This window comes from Phycodurus eques, chromosome 8 (genome assembly GCF_024500275.1).
Source record: "Phycodurus eques isolate BA_2022a chromosome 8, UOR_Pequ_1.1, whole genome shotgun sequence".
Lineage (NCBI taxonomy): Eukaryota > Metazoa > Chordata > Actinopteri > Syngnathiformes > Syngnathidae > Phycodurus > Phycodurus eques.
Genome location: NC_084532.1, coordinates 19423705 through 19444305, shown reverse-complemented (window position 1 = coordinate 19444305; position 20601 = coordinate 19423705). Strand labels below are relative to the sequence as shown.

The following is a 20601-nucleotide window of genomic DNA, read 5'->3' as shown; positions in this document are numbered from 1 at the left end:
AAATATTCATAGAATCTCATTGTTGATGCAAAAGCCAACGTAGCTCAGAGGAGATCTTCTGGAAGCACTTTTCTCCTGTATTTACATTCCCCAGTGTTCATTTACTCTATTGCATGTATTGGCATTGGTCTAACTGCGAAGAGCAACCACTTACTTCAGCCAGGACAAACAACGATAACTCATAAAAGTTCTCTCAATTGTACTTCTACTTAATATAAAATATCCAATAGGAACACAAGACTGATGAAGGCCAAAACAAAGAGACCTAGAGTCTATTTGACAAGTGGATCCAACACGGAGCACACTCCATTAACATTTAATTGTCACAGGGCAGCAATGACATCTTTAACACACACTGTGTGTTGACTGTAAAGGGTGCCTGCTCGCTGATAACGACTCTAATATTGGACACTGAAGTGGCGACTGATTGTGTACTATAGGGGGAACACTTATCATAGCGTGTGTGGGAAGGGGGAGGTGGTCAACAGCAAACTATTTAAATCTATACCACATATCTAGTTGCTGTGTGACCATTTTTTTCTTAGCTCGTCAAAGGATATTGAGCTGATACATACAATGTCAGTTTGATAAGGAAAGGAACCAGATTTGGTTAAACATGAAGAAGTTAAAATGGACGTTACACACCTCACTATGAGGCAGTACAATCACATCATTTCTGCTTGTCAATCAGCAAATTATAAAAATTCACAAGTTGTAATTACATACAATTACTGTATAAGTAGACAGCAATTCTTCCTCACAATTGAAAGGTTCTCTGTTTGAATCTCAGCTCAGGCCCTCTTGTGTGGACTTTGCATGTTCTCCCAATACTTGGGTTTTCTCTGGATACTCCGGCTTCCTCCCACATTCCAAAACCATGCATCTCATGTTAATTCAAGTCTTTAAATTGGTGTGAATGTGAGTGAAATGGGTGTTTGTCTGTACCTACCCTGCGATTGGCTGCCGACACGGGGAGAACATGCAAAATCCACACAGGAAGGATTTATTTAGGATTCATTTATTCACACATTTATTTTGCAATTGAGGGCAGCACATCTGCCTCAGAGTTGACTCTGCATTGTCCGTAGGAGCGAATGTGAGTGTGGATGTTTGTTTGTCTATATTGTGCCCTGCGATTAGCTGGAAACATCTCCAGGTTGTACCCTGCCTCTCACCCAAAGTCAGCTGGGATTGGCTCCAGCTCTCCCGCAACGCTAATGAGGACAAGCACTATTGAAAGGATTGGAGGATTTTTTTTAAAATTATTACATATAAACATTACCTAACAAAACATAACGTAATTCTCTATTTATCTACAGCTGGAAGAAGAGCTGCTTGACCTCCAGAAGAAGATGAAGCAGACGGAGGATGAACTGGACAAGTTCTCTGAGGGCCTGAAGGATGCTCAGGAAAAACTGGAATTGTCTGAGAAGACAGCGGCAGACGTGAGCAAGAGCACATGCACACACACACAGACACACACACGCACGCACACACACCAAAAGTGGGGGTCAAATAACTTTCACATCACTCAACTTGACTCACTTTCCCTTCTTGTTAATAACTTGCTGAATCCACACTCTGCTCACAGCAAAGCCCAATTGAGCACTGTGGAGCCTGCTATTCCACAGCTGGACTCTGAGGAAGTGAGAGCCAGCTGTGGCTTCACTTTGATCCATATGAATGCTTTGGAGCTCTTCAAACACTATGCATTCCTGTGCAGCCACTCCTGAAAGATGAGCGTTCCAAGGCACACACACACACACAAACCACATCAACAGTTCACATTTCAGTTTTCAACCTTTATGTTCTTCCACCCCCTACAAAAGTCAATGTAAGTTGCAGCAGACACATTCATCACCATCCATCCATTTTTCTCCATTGCATCGGGTCTAAGCAGGAAAGCTCAGACTCAGGGTCGTCCCAGGCCAGCATGTCCCAGGTCTGCCCCTAGGACTCCACCCTGTTGGACATGGCCTGAACACCATACCAGGGAAGCATCCATAAGGAATTAGAAGCATTAGATCCATTAGGAACTGGATCACCATTTTTCTATGGTGGAAGGGTTTAGATATCATTTAGAGCAGGGGTCACCAACTTTTTTTGAAAGTGTGAGCTACTTTTTTGGTACTGATTAATGCGAAGGACTAACAGTTTGATACACACTTCTGAAAAAACAAATTTGTTGAAATTGGTAACCCCTGCTTTAGAGCTTTATTGTTCAGGGCTTTACAGGTATACTCCTAGTAAGGTTTCCCAAGGCAAATGTGTCCAATAGGTTCAAACTAGGAGTGATTCATAAGACCTCTGTGAAGAATAAAAAACACTTTTTTAATGGATACTGGGCGCCACTAATGCCAGGCTCACTGGCACGAGCCTGGTAGCCGTGCCTTTACCAATGGGACCTTCATCAGACTACCACCCACAGGTGTAATTACAGGGGCAATCCACCTCGACGGCCCAGTTTCTGGCCAAATATTCAGTGGCTCTTGAATTTAGAATGCCCTGAATGGTGTTCGGTTTGGGGTTTGTCCAAAATGGTCAGTTTTCAGAGTTCGAACCTTCCCCATCCAACACATAACCTGTCAGCGTACTTGGCTTACTCATTTACACCAGTATGTGTTTTTTTTCTGAAAGGATAATAGTGATAAGAGAAGAAGAAAAATAATATTTAATAGAGGTTATATTTAAGTAAGCTGGATGGAATGATGTATACGGCCTCTTGGCCAAAGTCAAGCGGGATGGGCCCTAGCACACCCCAGTGAGAATAAGCGCTATCGAAGATGGATGATTTCACAATAAAACTTCTTTTAGATTCTGCTGATCAATAAAATATTTTTTGTTCAGACTCTCTGTTTGCCAGGTAGCAAATGGCCTGCGGCTCAGTAGCGATCCGCTGCCCAGTGGTTGGGGACCCCTGGTCTTGATGTAAGTTCACCCCAATCAAAATGATCCTACAGTAGGTTGACTCTTCTTGCAAAAAATCTTTCACACATTAGATCAAACATTGGAACATTAGAAAAAATCCAAACTAAAGAATGCTTCGAATATCTAATATTTATATTTTGTTCGATCATAGCAAGATTTATTTATTTTTTATAAATTTAATTTGTGATGAAGACATAACCGCCTGGACAGAGTTAGTAAATTAGATCACTATTTGACATTATTGGAAACTTCACAAAGCAAATGACAGAGGTGACAAATCTAAGCAAGTCTTCATTTGGGAACAGCTATACACATCATAATAATACATTATAAAACGGCCCATCTCAGACTCATATTACGAGTCACGGTCATTCATGTAAGACTACTGCGTAAACACTTTGAAGAAAGAACCATAGTAGACACGACATTGTTTTGAGTGTAGTTGGAGGATATCCCAGGGAAATGCAGTGTAGCAGGACACACAAAAGAAAGGGAAGTGTGTCAGTGAGTCACACCAGATTAAGTTCTCGCTCTGTTTAAATAAACTAGGGAATACTTCTAAGAGCTATTAGTTCCAGTTGTGTTTCAAGAGCCATCAAAAGCTATTCGTACAGTATCAAATGCCCTGTCACTAAATCTCTCTCTGCCTTTGAAAAGATTAAAATGCTCTGTTTTGATTGGTATTCATTATATAATCTTTATTGTTTTGGTTTTAGTTTTTGTATCATACTGGGACAAGAACAGCTTTCAGTATGATGCTGTGTAGTTGTACACTAATGAAAACTACAACCATAATAATAAACATTTTGTTAAATGATTACCTCTCTGAAAGTGTCAGTGCAAGCATATGTGCAAGGTGGGTACATACAGTAAGAAGGTGTTGAATTTGGTGTTAACTTGCCTTGGAGTAGTTTTCTACTGAGCGCCATTCTAGTTACCTCTTCCATCTGCATAAGCGCAACATGAGCTGTATGGTTTGTTTGTGTCACAGTTAGTTGGTTTGCGTAAAGGCCTTTTCATACTGGACTTGGTTTTCTTGGTGTTTTTTTTCAATCATACCATTCCAGAAAGCCTACTACTGGACTGATAAACAAACGCAAATGCATATAAGTACTCCATGATTTTCTTCCACTTCTATTAGAATCACAGATTTGAATCACACATCAAATATGATGCACCACGATGTTGCCACTTGTTGTTGTTAGCGTAATATTGTTTTTATGTATTATGAGTATTACAATAGAAACTGTTTCCCCGTCCCAAAATCAAATGGTTCTGGCATTAATAATCTCAATGAGCCAGAAGGTAAAATGCTAACAAACACAGGGCAAAACAAAACAATATTTCCATGATTTTTTCCCCCTCTTTAGTTAAAATCATTCCTTAGCATCATATAACAATAATTTTAAAAAAAAAATTTTTTTTAAATCCACCCCTGCTAATTTACAGATGAATGAACAAACAAAGAAAAATATGATACTCCAAAATTATCTCATATTTGCTTGAGTAGTTTATGTTATTTGCAATGTTTGAATCAAAAGTAGTTAGTGATGCTGTAGTGATACAGACTTCAGTCCATGCCGCATTGGTTCAGTTCATACTCAGTGACGGTGTGAATGTGAGACTTAATGCTTGTTTGTGTTGACTGGCGACCAATAAAGGCTGTAGTCTGCCTTTCGCCTGAAGTCAGCTGGTATGGGCTCCAGCACTCCCTGACCCCCAACAGGATAAAATTATTGAATGGATGGATGAACCAAAATTGCACTTGTTCCCCCACCCCAAATATCATATGGGGCAGTTCCAATTTGGTAAGACATCATTCTCTATGAAGCACATGCAACAATACAACAATAATAATGTCTCTTGTTGGAATCACATTTGAAACAACTCAACATGCATGTTTTTTGGAATATCGGATGCAGCTCAAGTACCCTGAGAAAACCCATACAAGCGCGGGGAGGCCACGCAAACTCCACACAGGAAGGTCGGAACCCAGAAACTCAAAATTGTGAGTCAGACCTACTAACAACTGGGTCACTGTTCTGCCTCCAGACACCTTTGTTTTGGATATTGGTTCAATATAAGTGCAGGTCTACACTAATTATCTTTTTGAAGGCAGAACTCAATCATGCAGTTCTACCTAATGTTGTATCCAGGGAGTGAAGACGACGTTCAAATATGGGTCATTGCAACTGACTAGCAAGTCTAGTAGCTGTGCATTCCACGGAATCCTCTGATCCCAATATCAGTAGCACAAAGGTTTGAGAGAAGGAAAGACACAGTGGCACCATGTAGACACAGTTCACTTAATGATAACAGCAGTGAAAACACTTCTTCAGGGCACGTTGGTGGGAGAGGAGGAGAAGAAGTTGGGGGGGGGGGGGCTGCTCTGGAATGTCAGGAATGCAGCTAAGGCAAAAAAAAAAAAAAAGCCAACGCTCCTGTCTCCAATGAAATCTACGCTTCCAGCATTTCCGCTGCAAATCAGACAGAGTAGCAAACAAGGTTGATGGTTCTCCTCATGCTTCGCAGTGAAGACAGACAAGCTGCTGTCCTATTTGTTTGGTTCCAAGGCCAGGGAAGCATCCTCATGATTTACACACTTGTGCATCATAAGCAAGTAAGCAATTTGTAAATAATTTTGTATAACTGAGCAGCCAGGACAGACCTACATGCAACACTTTCCATCCATGTATCCATCCATCCAATTATGTTATTATATGTATTTTCTTGTCAAGTAATATTTTGAGTGAGGAAATTTCAAACACAAAAAATAAATTTTCCATCCATCCATCCATCCATTTTCTGAGCCGCTTCTCCTCACTCGGGTCGCGGGCGTGCTGAACCTTATCCCAGCTATCATCGGGCAGGAGGCGGAGTACACCCTGAACTGGTTGCCAGCCAATCGCAGGAAAAAATTATTTTATTAATTTAAAAAAAAAAAAAAAAAAAAAAAAAAACAGTCTTATGTTGCGCAACGTCACTTGAGCTAGCATTTTAGCATATGACCTAATAAAACAGTTGGTTCACGGGTGTGCGTTCATGAGCTTAGACCAGACTAACTAAAATAAAATGAAAACACCTCAAGAGTATACACAAATATTACCTTCATTCAGTTTGCGTACATGACCCATTTTACTACGTCGTCTCTGACCATCTTGGCCATATTTCACAACCTTCTCAAGTTGTGCCAGTACCAAACACTCGCAAAAAAGAATTTCACCTACAGTACAGTACATGGCTCAAAATGTAGCCCGTTACATATCAATTGGTAGTACACTGGCCATATGTCTCACAGTGCTTAACTATTGGCCTACACTGAGCAAAACTGTCCCTTAACTAATATGAGAAGCATCACGAATGAAGTCGTGTTATAGATTAATGTTAGTCTCAATGATTTGCACAACGTTAATTTTACATTGTCGGGGTGGAGAAACAATCTACACAATTAAATGAGCGGTTCCCAGAGGCAGGGACAATTCCTCTTTTAATTTATTTTTGTACTTGAGATACTCGACAAACTCAAGTACTCGTTTCAATCCTATCTGGAACAAAAATGTTCAAATATGCTAGACTGAGCGCATTCGCAAAAATGTTCATCAGGCAGAAATACACTATGTTCAGTTCAGGTTTGCCCAAAATATGAACACATTCATGAGCTCTCCTTTATTGAAGTCATTCAGAAACAACACCGGCGGTACTATTAAGCACTGTTAAATAGTTCATTATGTTTTGGATTGTGTTATCTTACTAGCTTGTGATTATCATGTGTTATTGTAAGCAAATACTCAAGTTTTTAAAGGGTTTGTCAAAGAAATTTTCTTTTTTATGGTCTAAAAGTACAGGCGGGGTTATGGTTAAATTAGCCAGTAGTGGCTTATGATTAGCGCCATTCATTTGCAATCTGGATACAGAGGGGAGACCATCTGCTTCTCTGAAAGTAGAGACTCAATTCTCCAAAGAAGTCTCCATTAAAACCACAAAATGTCACTAGATTTGTTGCTTGTCACTTTTGTGAAAAAAAAAATCGCTCAAGTGGTAGGAATGTCACTAACTATAGTAGCAAAATCGCTAAGTAGGCAACACTGAGTAGTCGCTCACTTTGTTGCAACACCCTAGGTCTGACCCCGGTTGTCATAGTACCAAATGCTGAATTACGTCAGAGACCTTTTACTAAAGCTCCCATATTTTGGCCAGTTAGGCCTCCATAGAGTGACTCTCTAACATGGACTCAGTATAAAAGTGTCAATTTCATTGAAAAAAAAAAAACCTTGGTTTTGTCATACGAGTGTCCAGAAAAGGACCCTCTGACAGCTACTTCTGTTTGACCCAGTTGTATATCTGCTTTGTCCATATTTGGCTAAGACCCCCACATTTCCTCTGATTGGTTGCCTCTGTGTAGAAGACCCACTTGCGAGAGCACACGTTTGTTATGTTGACATTGCTGGCATGTAGATGGAGATCTTCGCTAGTGACAGATAAGCTCGATAAATTCGAATGACCTGATTTCAGGCTTCTCGGCAGAAAACTGTCTGGTACTCAGGAATGTGTGGATGATTTTATTTCATATTTCACATGTTTACTGAGGCACCATAGAGACAATATTATATCCCAAATACTAGAAAAAGTTGGTTTGGCAAAATACGGGACCTTTAAATTATCGAATTCCAAACCTAAAAACTGTGAGGCAGATTTGTTAACCACTAGGGCACCATGCTATCTACGGAAAAATGTCTCCTTAAAAAAAGAAGAAAAAAATTAATTTGCTTCTGTAGGAAGAAATGTAAACAGAAATTGGGACATAAGATTGCAAGATATCACACAAACGTGACTTAAAATGTGAAATGTTATTTAAAACTGTACTCAGGCAGTAGAGGGTCATGCATTTGGTACCAGCTGGGCCTTCAATGGCATTTACCTGACTGTGAAACCTTTGATACTATAAAAACAGCAGCATGCAAAGATGCCATATATGTTATCGAGAGCAGTTCAGAAACAATCAGAATCAGAATCAGAATCAGAATCATCTTTATTTGCCAAGTATGTCCAAAACACACAAGGAATTTGTCTCCGGTAGTTGGAGCCGCTCTAGTACAACAAACAGTCAATTTACAGAACACTTTGGGGACATAAAGACATTGACAAAAAACAATTGTGCAAAAAGATGCAGAGTCCTCTAGCACTTAGAGCAGTTCGAACGACTAATATTGCAATAGTCCGGTGCAATGACCATTGTGCAAAGGGCGCTGAGACTTCAAGGAGTGTATGCGGTTTAAAGTGACGAGTAGTGCGATCATCTGGGACAATGTCGGTTGTGCAAATGTTACAGATACTCCTAAATCAGTGTGCAAATGGAGCAGATGCTACTCTGGCATGAGTGGCCAGTATATGCAAATAGTGCAGCATGGCGAGACAACTACAGTGAGTGCACAAGTAATAAATAATTGGCCCCACAGAAATGTGACAACGAACTCAAGTCAAAACAATTGCCAGCTTGTTGTAATGGAATTATAGGTTAGGTGTTTAAGAAGTTGATCGCAAGAGGGAAGAAGCTGTTGGAATGTCTACTAGTTCTAGTTTGCGTTGATCGGTAGCGCCTACCTGAGGGAAGGAGCTGGAAGAGCTGGTGACCGGGGTGCAGACGGTCCGAGAGGATTTTGCACGCCCTTGTCTTAGTTCTGGCAGCGTGCAAGACCTCAATGGTGGGTAGGGGGGTACCGACAATCCTTTCAGCAGTTTTGATTGTCCGTTGCAGTCGGAGTTTGTCCTTTTTTGTAGCAGCACCAAACCAGACTGTGATGGAAGAACACAGGACCGATTCGATGACCGCTGTGTAGAACTGTCTCAGCAGCTCCGGTGGCAGGCCGTGCTTTCTTAGAAGCCGCAGGAAGTACATCCTCTGCTGGGCCTTTTTGAGGACGGAGTTGATGTTGTTCGCCCACTTCAGGTCCTGAGAGATTGTAATTCCCAGGAACTTGAAGGTCTCGACGGTTGACACAAGGCAGCTGGACAACGTGAGGGACAGCTGTGGCGAGGGTTGCCTCCTGAAGTCCACGATCATCTCTACAGTCTTGAGCGTGTTCAGCTCCAGGTTGTGTCGCCCGCACCACAGCTCCAGCCGCTCCGCTTCCTGTCGATATGCAGACTCTCATACTACGAGATCTAGGGAGCAATGTGCACAGATTGCTACAGATGCTCGTCGAACTTGGCTTGCTCTCCAATCAGAGGACTGAAAATGCTTATGTCATTGAGAGCCAACGCTCTGGTCATGTGAGGACATATGAAATCTGATTGATAAAGGAAACAGGCCTGTTGCTAAAGGAGTTCAAGTTACATCGGCCAGCACTACTAATTCTGAAGGAGCCGGGCAGATTAGATTGACATGGCAGCAAACAGGCTGGAATCTGATTAGACAAAAAATAAAATAAAAATCTAACATCCACATGCATGCACAGTGCAGTCAAGAGAAATGAATAGGCTGTTGGGAATACAATTTTATTGTAACAAATAATTTAATTCAGGTTGATAGAGTTTCGGCCAGTAGGAAAGACGAACCGCTAGTTGTATTATTGGATCACACGATGTACATCCGGGTATTTCCTTTACAAGCCCCATTGAAGTGATCCAAGTCAGTCGGATCAACTTGAACGCATACCCTAGGCCCCGCCCCCTGTGACCTCACCATCCAATCACGTGTCTCCTCCTCTGGCCTCCACAGTGTGCCTCTCTCCTCCATTCAGCCTTTCTTTATCCTTTCAAGTGCACGGACCAAAGAAGTGTAACATTCCCGAGGAGGACCAATTTCCTTACCCCCCCCCTCCCCACCTCTGTCAGCTTTCATTCATTCTTCGGCACCAAAAGAGATTTTCGGGGGACCACCTGAGCATTCCTATTTCCCGGTTTAATAACGCGTTTTCGTTGAACGTCTCCGTTGTCGAGACGGAAGGACCTTTACTCGCCCATTCAAATATTCTAGTCGTGTTTTTATTTTTTTTAAGTAGTCATTTCTGAAAGTAAGACCAATACAAACAGACGGTTTAAGCCACTTATTTATTTATTTATTTTTTGGGACATCGTTTTCCCCTCCCGTTCACGTGTAGTGTAAAGTTAAGCCATACAATCAGTCGACAATGGCAGGTTTGAACTCTTTGGATGCTGTCAAGAGGAAGATCCAGTGTTTGCAGCAGCAGGCAGACGACGCCGAAGACCGGGCTCAGGTCCTGCAGAGGGAGCTGGACAGCGAACGAGAGCTCCGGGAGAAAGTGAGACAATTAAGTTCTTGTATCTTGTATCCCCCCATCTCACACGTTCGTGTCGCAGTAAGGGTGGTTATTTTTAGCTGTTGATGTATTACTCGTCGTAGCGAACTGTTCGGCTATCAGTGTGGTTCCGTTATCCGGCGATAGCAGTAGAATAAAAGCGAAGAATAAAGCTGTGCCATTCATTGGTTGGCCACAATGCTAGGCGTTGGTCTCTTTCGGGGTGGAGAAACAAAGTTTGGATAAGTGCGGGTCTCTGCGCATGCGTGGTTTAGCTCAGCGTTCAGGTTGAATGATGGCTCTCGATTGTCCATAGGTGTAAAATTGTGATGTGAGTGTGAATGGTGGTTTGGCTTGCGACCAGTTAATGGGAGTCACATGGAGAGTTAGCTGTGGGATCGGCTCCAGCTCACCCATAACCTTCCTGAGGACACGTGTTTAGAGAAAATTGATGAACACTGGAGTTAAAATTGACTCCTACTGTTAAGCGATAGCTTTGCCTACTCAGTCAGAAGACATGGACTTTAATGTTTACTTGTAGTCATCTCTTGGTATGAGCCTACACTGACATGACTAGTTTCACAAATTGTTGCTCAATAAAAACAGCCAACTGTGTCGCAAGTGACTCAGCCTTCTTCTTTTTCTTTTTATGTGCCACCTGCCTACCTCTTGACACAACTAGTCCACAGTAGAAGAGTCAAGACAGTGGAAACGCTTAGCAAGCACACTTTTGTAACAGTCTTTTTTTCTTTTATGACATTTCGCAGTGTAGAGATATGGCGAGTGGAGAGATTCAAGGTGATTGGGAGGGTAAGGTATAGCTGTAAAGGTATATGAATAGAATTTCCCTGAGGGACTGTAGGTCAAATAAACAATAAGTTTAGTCATAATTTTTTAGTTTTTAAATTTATTTTTACTAGTATCCCAGTATGGTGACCCATGTTCATATTACAAGGGGGGAAAAATTGTGTGTGCTTACTGCTCTTAATACTTATGGTGTACATGAAATGACCAATGCAGCACACCACACACATAACGATGACTCCACCTACAATCATGAGTCCACCTCCCCCAAACCAGAAGTTTGTCGTTGTACCAAGACTGACCTGTGAGAGGCAGCATGGTGCCACAGGGCATCTAGACTTTTGTAAAATACAAAGAAGAAGGAAGAGTAGTAGTAGACGCGACAGAAAAAGATAGGGTATCTGTGAGCTTATTTGGTAACAACATTGTGGTCGCAAACATTTTTATCGTGATAAATTACTTTTCAGACACATAATTTTTTGCGCCATCGGTTTTCAATGTGGTTATAATGTTGCGTCAATTATCCGCAGATTTTTGCAATTCACGGTCCGGCCGGTTTTTGCAGGGGTCCACTGTTTGAATTTCGACCTGATTATTGGTATGGGTGTACCCCACTTTAATGGTTCTATCTTGGCTAACCAATGTAAACTTACTTTATACTCACTTTCCATCACACAGTTGCAATCAAGAGATGGTTGAAGTTCTCTTAATGTTCAGAACTCCTTGTGCTGGAAGAGGCCTTTCGTGACGTTACATTGTGTGTGAATAAATCTTGAGAACCTATGCTGCTTGCAGCTAAGTAGTGCACTCAATTTTACCTCAATTACTTGACATTAATATTTCCTCAAAATCAAATAGCAAACAATACCGTATATACAATTTCAATTGGTATTTCCAGCACAAAGTTGTTGTCCTTCATCTCTCGTGCTTGTGCTTATAAAGTTGAATGTAGCATCACGTCTATTGTGTGGCAGAGTGCTGCACTCCCATATGTGAATAATTAGGACAACCTGGAGTTATTCCTTGGCACAAAAGGGCTTTCATTGGAGCTCGGGGAGATCAAAAGAGGAGCATTGCTGAGTGTGTTCATGTAATGAATCATTGTTTCACAACATGGACACAAGAGACACAGGCTGCATATCTGGCTAAAAGTGAAAAGTACTGGGGTTTGTTATTTTTATTTTCTGTGGTTTCAGGCTCTTTGGAAGTGTCACTGTCTAGTAGTGCAGTTATGTCTTAAATTTGACCTGGCTGTGTTTTTGTCACCGGTAAACTGTTTGAATGAAGAGTTTACTGTATGTTCTTTACATAAACTGTTTGTTTGTTGGTTTATGGATCGACACCAGACTTCCTTTTTCCATCCATCCATCCATTTTCTACCGCTTCGATCACCGCCCAGCTCACACTGCACCTGACCCCTATGGCCCCTCCCACAGGTGGTGAGACCATGGGAAGGGGGGTCTTCCATTTTTTTTTTTTAACTTAAAGTTGCATTTTGTTTACCATAAAGCATGCATGGTTGAGAAACCTTGGCTGCCCTGCCCAGGATGTCGCCTGCCAAATCTGGCCTTCACTTCCTGTCACTGTGGGGCCCAGTCTCACAGGAAAAGGAAGTGTATGCAATGCACTACGGGTTCAGCGGACAAAAAAAACAAACAAACAAACAAAAAAACATCCATTCATTTTGATACTCTTGCTCTCTGTCTCTGGTACTCAATTTTTAAGAAAATAAATTATGCAGCAACTGGAAAGATCAAGTTTTATTCCACAAATTCATCTTCCCTCTTCAACACTTGGCAGCTACTCTACCCATAATCCACCTTGACTGCCAGCAGTCAGGCTTGAAATCTTGTAGTGTAGTGCCAGTAGTGATGAACGCAGCTGTCATATTGAAGCGCCTGGTGGCTTCTTCAAGCCGACGTATGGTTCTGGTTAAGCGGAGTGAAGTAATTTCAAGCAGATGATCAGATTTTGTGCACTTTCTAGTCTTTCGAGGCGTAGGTTACTATTTTAATGTGTAGAAATGCAACTGAATGCTTACTTTTTGGCAGTGGCATTTTCAGATTGCATAGAGTGACGTCAGGGTAAGGAGCTATCAGAGAGGAACCTTTGACATTTTAATTTCCTTGTACTTTGTTCTTACCACCAACTTATTGTTTTACTGTTACGTTGCCATTTGTCTGTTGCCTGGTCACGACAGTACACTAATAACATTACTCTGATGTTGATTCCAAAGTTGAATATATTCCACTCTGTGATTATGGTTGACTTTCAGTTTGTTAAAATATTTTACTTTAAATACCTTTCCGGCAGAATAATCTATTATAATATATATAATCTGTTTTAACAACAAGCAGGCAATGTAGCAGCTAACTGGTCAGCAGGTAGTGGCTCCCACTAACCGATAATGTAGCAGGCTACAGATGGACTCAAATACATGACACCAATCACAGAAGACCCACCAGGAAGGAAACAAAGAAAACAGGAAGTATAACGGTAGCCAAAATAAAACCACCGACTCAACAGAACCAACACTTCTGCTCAGTTATCCATGAGGAATAGCCAAAGATACAGCAAAAACATGCAGAGTTAATCGTTTGAAAGTTCTAGCCAGATTCCAAGTTTAGGGCATTCAAAAGTTAAGGGTTCCACTGTTTTATTGTTTTTTAAGTATTTAGAGTGGAAGGAAAGAGATGCGTACAATGGCCCCATAGCACTCTTGCTCAGTATTGTAACAATTCCAGTTATTTGTGTCACTATCAATCATTTACGCCCAAGAATATGCAGAAGTGGGTTGAAGGATGCAAGTGTTTTCCATTATAAGCATTATTTTCCTCACTGTTTGCCATGTATAAATTGAAGTTGTCATCCCTTCTGGTGCAGTGGGCTTCTGCTCCTCTCACACTCGACAGTCTGTGGAAAGAATGACTTCCTGGTTGCTCTGTTTTCTTTGGAATTCCTCCCAGGGACTAGCTCAACTTTCCAAATATAACGCATATCGGTTGCGTACCGTCAGCAGCGGGCATTGTAGGGAACACTCCCACGTCTGTGGCTTTGTGGCGGAGAGATAATCATGTGATTATGCCGACCAAGACTGTGTGATTTAGTTGAAATGATCTGTGCAGTCTGTGCCAGCAAAAGCCAGATTTACTCTTAAGCCTTAAGATGTTTTTAGCTGACCAAATTGATTGAGTGACTCAATATATTGAAAGTGCTATAATAGATGAATAATACAAATGTATAATTGGAAAAACAATGACCAAACAAAAAAACAAATGGCAGTGTTGCTGTATTTGTTTTCAACTAGTAACAGAGTGGATTCCCCCGTGCCTTGTCAGCAGATTTAGTATCAATCTATATTGCAAAAGCATACTTGCTTCATTTAATGGCAGTGAGAAGGTTTATCCATGGTTCATCAAAAACCTAGAACACAAAATGGAATTTAAAACAATTTTTGATTAGAACTCCAATAAATTTTGTTGCATAGTTTACAGAGTACTACAAAACAATTGCAAACTGCTGCAATGTTCCAAAGCCTAACATGTTTACATTGTTTACATTGTTTAGTTATCCTGGATCCAAATCACCCCTTGTGACTGGCAATGGTATTTAGTCAGTGCCTGAAAGAGGCATGCAATTGCTGGGATGTTTACTTGACCAGTGGAGAGTTAAAAACCCTGACCTCTCTTTATGAACAGACCAAACAATAAAAAGTTGTTTTGCTGCAATGCAACACAACAGACAGACGTTGGTCTGAATTCAACTTTGAAATGATCTCAAAGATCAATTGTAGGAAACACCATGCTGATATAAATTAAATATATGGGAAAACATTGGGCGGCACGGTGGACGACTGGTTAGAGCGTCAGCCTCACAGTTCTGAGGACCCGGGTTCAATCCCCGGCCCCGCCTGTGTGGAGTTTGCATGTTCTCCCCGTGCTTGCGTGGGTTTTCTCCGGGCACTCCGGTTTCCTCCCACATCCCAAAAACATGCATTAATTGGAGACTCTAAGTTGCCCGTAGGCATGACTGTGAGTGCGAATGGTTGTTTGTTTCGATGTGCCCTGCGATTGGCTGGCAACCAGTTCAGGGTGTACCCCGCCTCCTGCCCGATGACAGCTGGGATAGGCTCCAGCACGCCCGCGACCCTAGTGAGGAGAAGCGGCTCAGAAAATGGATGGATGGATGGATGGAAAAACATTGCATACAAGGAGTTCTGATTAAATCTTCTGGGGTCAAACTGTTGCCATCATAAAACCTTTATGAAAACACTGGAAACACTCAATTTCTAACATAAAGTCATAGGTGTAAAAAAAAAAAAGTTAACCACTGTTGTTATTAAAACTGTAATAGACTACCTTTACATAGACAGCAAGAAACGAATGAATGAATCGGAGTCTCATGTTGTTAATAACCTTTGTGCCAAAAACAAAAATGTACATACTAACTACAAACTAAGACTTGTGCGATATGCTAACATCTAGAACAACATTGTATTGTATGACAGCAACACCCTGGTGCATTTGGGTTTCGAGATTCCACTATACTTGTCTATATTCCCATATTGGTTAGGGAGCGGTCGTATCAAGAATAACCTCCACAGAACCACAGCGACGTTGTGTCGCTCATTAGCCCACTGCCCTGGAATCAGCTCGTAATTAGATTCTTCTCTGGCTTGGCCTTGATTTTCTTAGTAAAAGTCTCTTCAATACTGTGTATCTGTAAACGTTAAGGTCAGTCCTGTAGGAACTGGACTGTATCCAAATGACAGATTACTTTGCGGACAGTAGTGATTTTCAGGAAATTATATTACCTTCCTGCTTGGTCACTGGGGTTATACATGAAGATGAGCGTCTTATTAAATTTGCACTACAGCTCCAGTTTCACTATTTTTTTTATTCTGTAAGGAGGGGTACTTCTCTAACAGCTGGAGAGTAAAAAATGGGTGCTGAGATAAGGGTGTGATTTAAAAACAAAAACAAAAAAACTGTTTGTAAAGGAAATTTAAAACTGCTACGCAGCTGACCCATGTCGTTGTTGAGTGCAGTTTTATAGAATACAAGAATAAACTCATTAGTCCTGCAATGACTGGACAATAACAGCACACATGAATAATTCATCCATCCATCCATTTTCTACCGCTTATCCGAGGTCGGGTCGCGGGGGCAGTAGCTTTAGCAGGGACGCCCAGACTTCCCTCTCCCCAGCCACTTCATTCAGCTCTTCTGGGGGGATCCCGAGGCGTTCCCAGGCCAGCCGTAGGACGTAGTCTCTCCAGCGTGTCCTGGGTCGTCCCCGGGATCTTCTCCCGGTGGGATGTGCCCGGAACACCTCATCAGGGAGGCGTCCGGGAGGCATCCGAATCAGATGCCCCAGACACTTCATCTGGCTCCTCTTGATGTGAAGGAGCAGCGGCTCTACTCTGAGATCCTCCCGGCTGACCGAGCTTCTCACCCTATCTCTAAGAGAGAGCCCGGACACCCTGCGGAGGAAACTCATTTCGGCCGCTTGTATCCTGGATCTTGTTCTTTCGGTCACGACCCACAGCTCCTACCCTGACCATAGGTGAGGGTAGGAACATATATTGACTGGTAAATTGAGAGCTTGGCCTTTCGGCTTAGCTCCTTCTTTACCACAACGGACAGATACAAAGTCCGCCTGTCGATCTCCCGTTCCATTCTTCCCTCACTTGTGAAGAAGACCCCAATATACTTGAACTCCTCCACTTAGGGCAGGATCTCACCCCGACCCTGAGAGGGCACGCCACCCTTTTCCGACTGAGGAACATGGTCTCAGATTTGGAGGTGCTGATTCTCATCCCAGCCGCTTCACACTCGGCTGCGAACCGCTCCAGTGAGAGTTGGAGATCACGGCTTGATGAAGCCAACAGAACCACATCATCTGCAAAAAGCAGAGATGCAATACTGAGGCCACCAAACCGGACCAACTCTACGCCTCGGCTGCGCCTAGAAATTCCATAAAAGTTATGAACAGAATCGGTGACAAAGCCTTGGCGGAGTCCAACCCTCACCGGAATCGAGTCCGACTTACTGCCGGCAATGCAGACCAAACTCTGACACCGGTCGTACAGCGACCGAACAGCCCGTATCAGGGGGTTTGGTACTCCCGAAGCATCCCCTACAGGACTCCCCGAGGGACACGGTTGAACGCCTTCTCCAAGTCCACAAAGCACATGTAGACTGGTTGGGCGAACTCCCATGCACCCTCGAGGACCCTGCCAAGGGTGTAGAGCTGGTCCACTGTTCCACGAATAGACCTTACCAGGCAGGCTGAGGAGTGTGATTCCGCCTGTAGTTGGAAAACACCCTCCGGTTCCCCTTCTGAAAACGGGGGACCCACCACCCCAGTCTGCCAATCCAGAAGCACTGTCCCCGATGTCCACGCAATGTTGCAGAGGCGTGTCAACCAGGACAGCCCCACAACATCCAGAGCCTTGAGGAACTCTGGGCGAATCTCATCCACCCCCAGGGCCTTGCCACCGAGGAGATTTTTAACCACCTCTGTGACCTCAACCCCAGAGATAGGAGAGCCCGCTTCAGAGAACCCAGACTCTGCGTCCTCATGGGAAGGAATTGAGGTGGTCTTCGTAGTATTCTCCCCACCGACTCACAACGTCCCAAGTCGAGGTCAGCAGCGCCCCATCCCCACTATACACAGTGTTGATAGTGCACTGTCCCGAGATGCTGGATGGTGGACCAGAAGTTCCTCGAAGCCAGTCCTGAAGTCTTTCTCCATTGCCTCACCTAACTCCTACCATGCCCGGGTTTTTGCTTCAGCGACCACCAAAGCTGCATTCCGCTTGGTCAGCCTGTACCCATCAGCTGCCTCAGGAGTCCCACAGGCCAAAAAGGCCCGATAGAACTCATTCTTCAGCTTGACGGAAGCCCTCACCATTGGTGTCCACCAACGGGTTCGGGGATTGCCGCCACGACAGGCACCGACCACCTTACGGCCACAGCTCCGGTCGGCCGCCTCAGCAACAATAAACAAAAGCAGTAACAATTAATACTCTACATGAATAAATAATAGAGGAACAGTCTCAATATGACATTCTGTGGCATCTTTTGATCTGGCTGGAAGTTATTGAATTGTGGGAAAAAGCTGTTAATTACATGCATGCCAGTCTGGCTTGTATAGAATTTGTATCTCTTGAAACAGCGTTCGTTGTCCTCAAGGGATTCCCCCTCATCTGGGTTAGGGGGAAACCTGATCACATTAACTGTTTTGCACCAATTTGTGACTTCAATCTGCTGGCGGTTTCCCATTGTCTTTGTGTTGGTGACTTCAGAATCAGAATCATCTTTATTTGCCAAGTATGTCCAAAAACACACAAGGAATTTGTCTCCGGTAGTTGGAGCCGCTCTAGTACGACAACAGACAGTCAATTTACAGAACACTTTGGAGACAGAAAGACATTGGCAAAAAAAAGCAGTCACTGAGCAGTAAAGGGTTGCTTGTTATCTGGTAATGCCAGTACATTGTTATTTTTTTTTTTTTTGACAATGCTGCAAAAAGATGCAGAGTCCTCTAGCACTTAGAACAGTTCGAATGACTAATATTGCAATAGTCCAGAGGGCGCCGAGAGTTCAAGCGAGTAGTACGATAGTCTGGGACAATGTTGGTTGTGCAAATTTTGCAGATACTCCTCAATCAGTGTGCAAATGGAGCAGATGCTACTCTGGCATGAGTGGCCAGCATATGCAAATAGTGCAGCATGGTGAGACAACTACAGTGAGTGCACGAGTAATACATAATTGGCCCCACAGAAATGTGACAACGAACTTGGCATGTTAAATGACAACCTACACTTAACTGGACACCATTCTCGCTAGTTCCTAGCCTGCAATTATGTCTTTTAGGGGAGGTAACGGGGTTGAATGAGTGCTTGTAGTGTGTTATGTCTGGAAGCGTGCTAATGTGTCTAGTCTAGTTGACCTAAAGCTAATGAAAAGCCTGTTTGTTTGTACTCCAACAGGATTTTTTCGTTGAACACAATTCAGGAAGTAGTAGGTCATTTCTGTTATTTCAGGTTCCACCCAAGTTCTGTTCTCTTTAGCCAGATGTGCTGTCGACAGATGTCAGCCCGTTCAAAGTAGATTTAACGATGTTGAGCCGATTCAGTGCTTTTCATTCACCCCATGGTGGGTGAGGTTTTCTCCTCTTATCAGCTGGTAACTGTTTTAACACACGTCGACTCTGATTCAGCAGACATTTCCTGCCTGAAGTCAGTAGCCTCCCCCGGCAGCAGTGCAGCAGACTCTATGACTCTGGGGGTGGGGTGGGGGGTGTTTGGTAAAATGGAAAGACTTTCCAACCAGTTAAAACAACAGCAGCGACAACATGGATAAATTGTATTGCTTTCAAAAGGAAACCATGTCTTCATTTCTTTAAATATCCAACTGACCCAGTGACGGGCTGACATCACTCTTACACCACTCCTAAATGCAGTAGTGCATAATAGGTACCAATGTGGCCCAGACCTAGGGTTTCATTTCAGTAGTCTCTTCCAAATGTCCTGCCTTAAATTCTGGGACATACCATTTTGGATACTTTTTTCTGGTGACCACATTTGTATCCCAGCTGCTTTTGTGTGTACATAACAAAGGTCAGGATGTTTTTGGGAGTATAGGGTCAAAGATTTTGAACAATACCCAAGATCCCAACATCGGCCAAAAGTCACACCCCTTTCTTCAAATTTAATAAATAGATTGCATTTTTTTCCTTCAAAGAGTTGAAGGGTTCATCCATTTTACAGACCACTAATCCTGTTTATAGCCGTGGTAGCATATGGAGTCTATCACAGCTGACCAAGGGGAAATAGAGGACTACACCTTGAACTGCTAGCTAGGCAATGGCTGGGCATGTTTAGTGGGAATTTATCCCATACCAGGTGCACTAAGGTCTGCTGATGTGATATGTTTATGACACACACATAACAGCTTCATCAGTGGTTTACGACGGTACAAACATACAAAGTTGTATACCTCGTCCAGTGAACTACTACCGCCGAACTTGCTTTTATCATTTGATTGTTTTATATGTATGGCCAAGAAGCGTTTTTCATACAAATATGTACTGTATATATATTTTTAACCTCATTTTATTCAGGTAACGCGATTGAGAACAATTTGTTATTTACAGTGCTGACCTGGCTTCAGACAGCAGAGTAAAAAAAGCAAAATAAAAATAACAAATACAACAAACTGCCAGTGTGATATAGTTACATTATATATTACATCATCGCATATGAAGAATAAAATATTTATGAATATTTACTGTAGTTATCCAATCCAGTCCAGCTTTATTTGTACAGCACTTGAAGAACAACACAGTTGACCAAAGTGCTTGACACAGCATAACCTAAACAAAGAAACAAGACCCAAACACAGCAACGAACAATACATGTTCTGACTTTACTACTGTGTTGGCGTTGGTAAGCGACACACAACGGTGGATTCTGCTTTATGTACGAGTACGGGTACGTAGCCACTGCTGGAACAGAGCTACGTCATAACCTGAGTTCCCGCTGCACATGAGGAAATCCAGATGGTGGGACACACAGCAGGCGTCCACGATCGTATGTTTCGAG

The 20601-nt window shown here is 42.7% G+C and overlaps 1 protein-coding gene across 3 annotated transcripts in view; it reads left to right on the top strand.

Annotated features, from left to right (window-relative positions):
- Window positions 1–20601, top strand: part of tpm4a (tropomyosin 4a) — a 32436-nt gene that overhangs the window by 1028 nt on the left and 10807 nt on the right. For 2 of the 3 annotated variants that reach the window (XM_061682807.1, XM_061682808.1), the window contains exon 3: window positions 1320–1445. In XM_061682807.1, coding sequence (XP_061538791.1) covers window positions 1320–1445 — 126 coding nt within the window. Of the gene's footprint in view, window positions 1–1319; window positions 1446–9659; window positions 10191–20601 lie in introns of those variants that run through there. The other variant, XM_061682809.1, reaches the window with a different exon arrangement.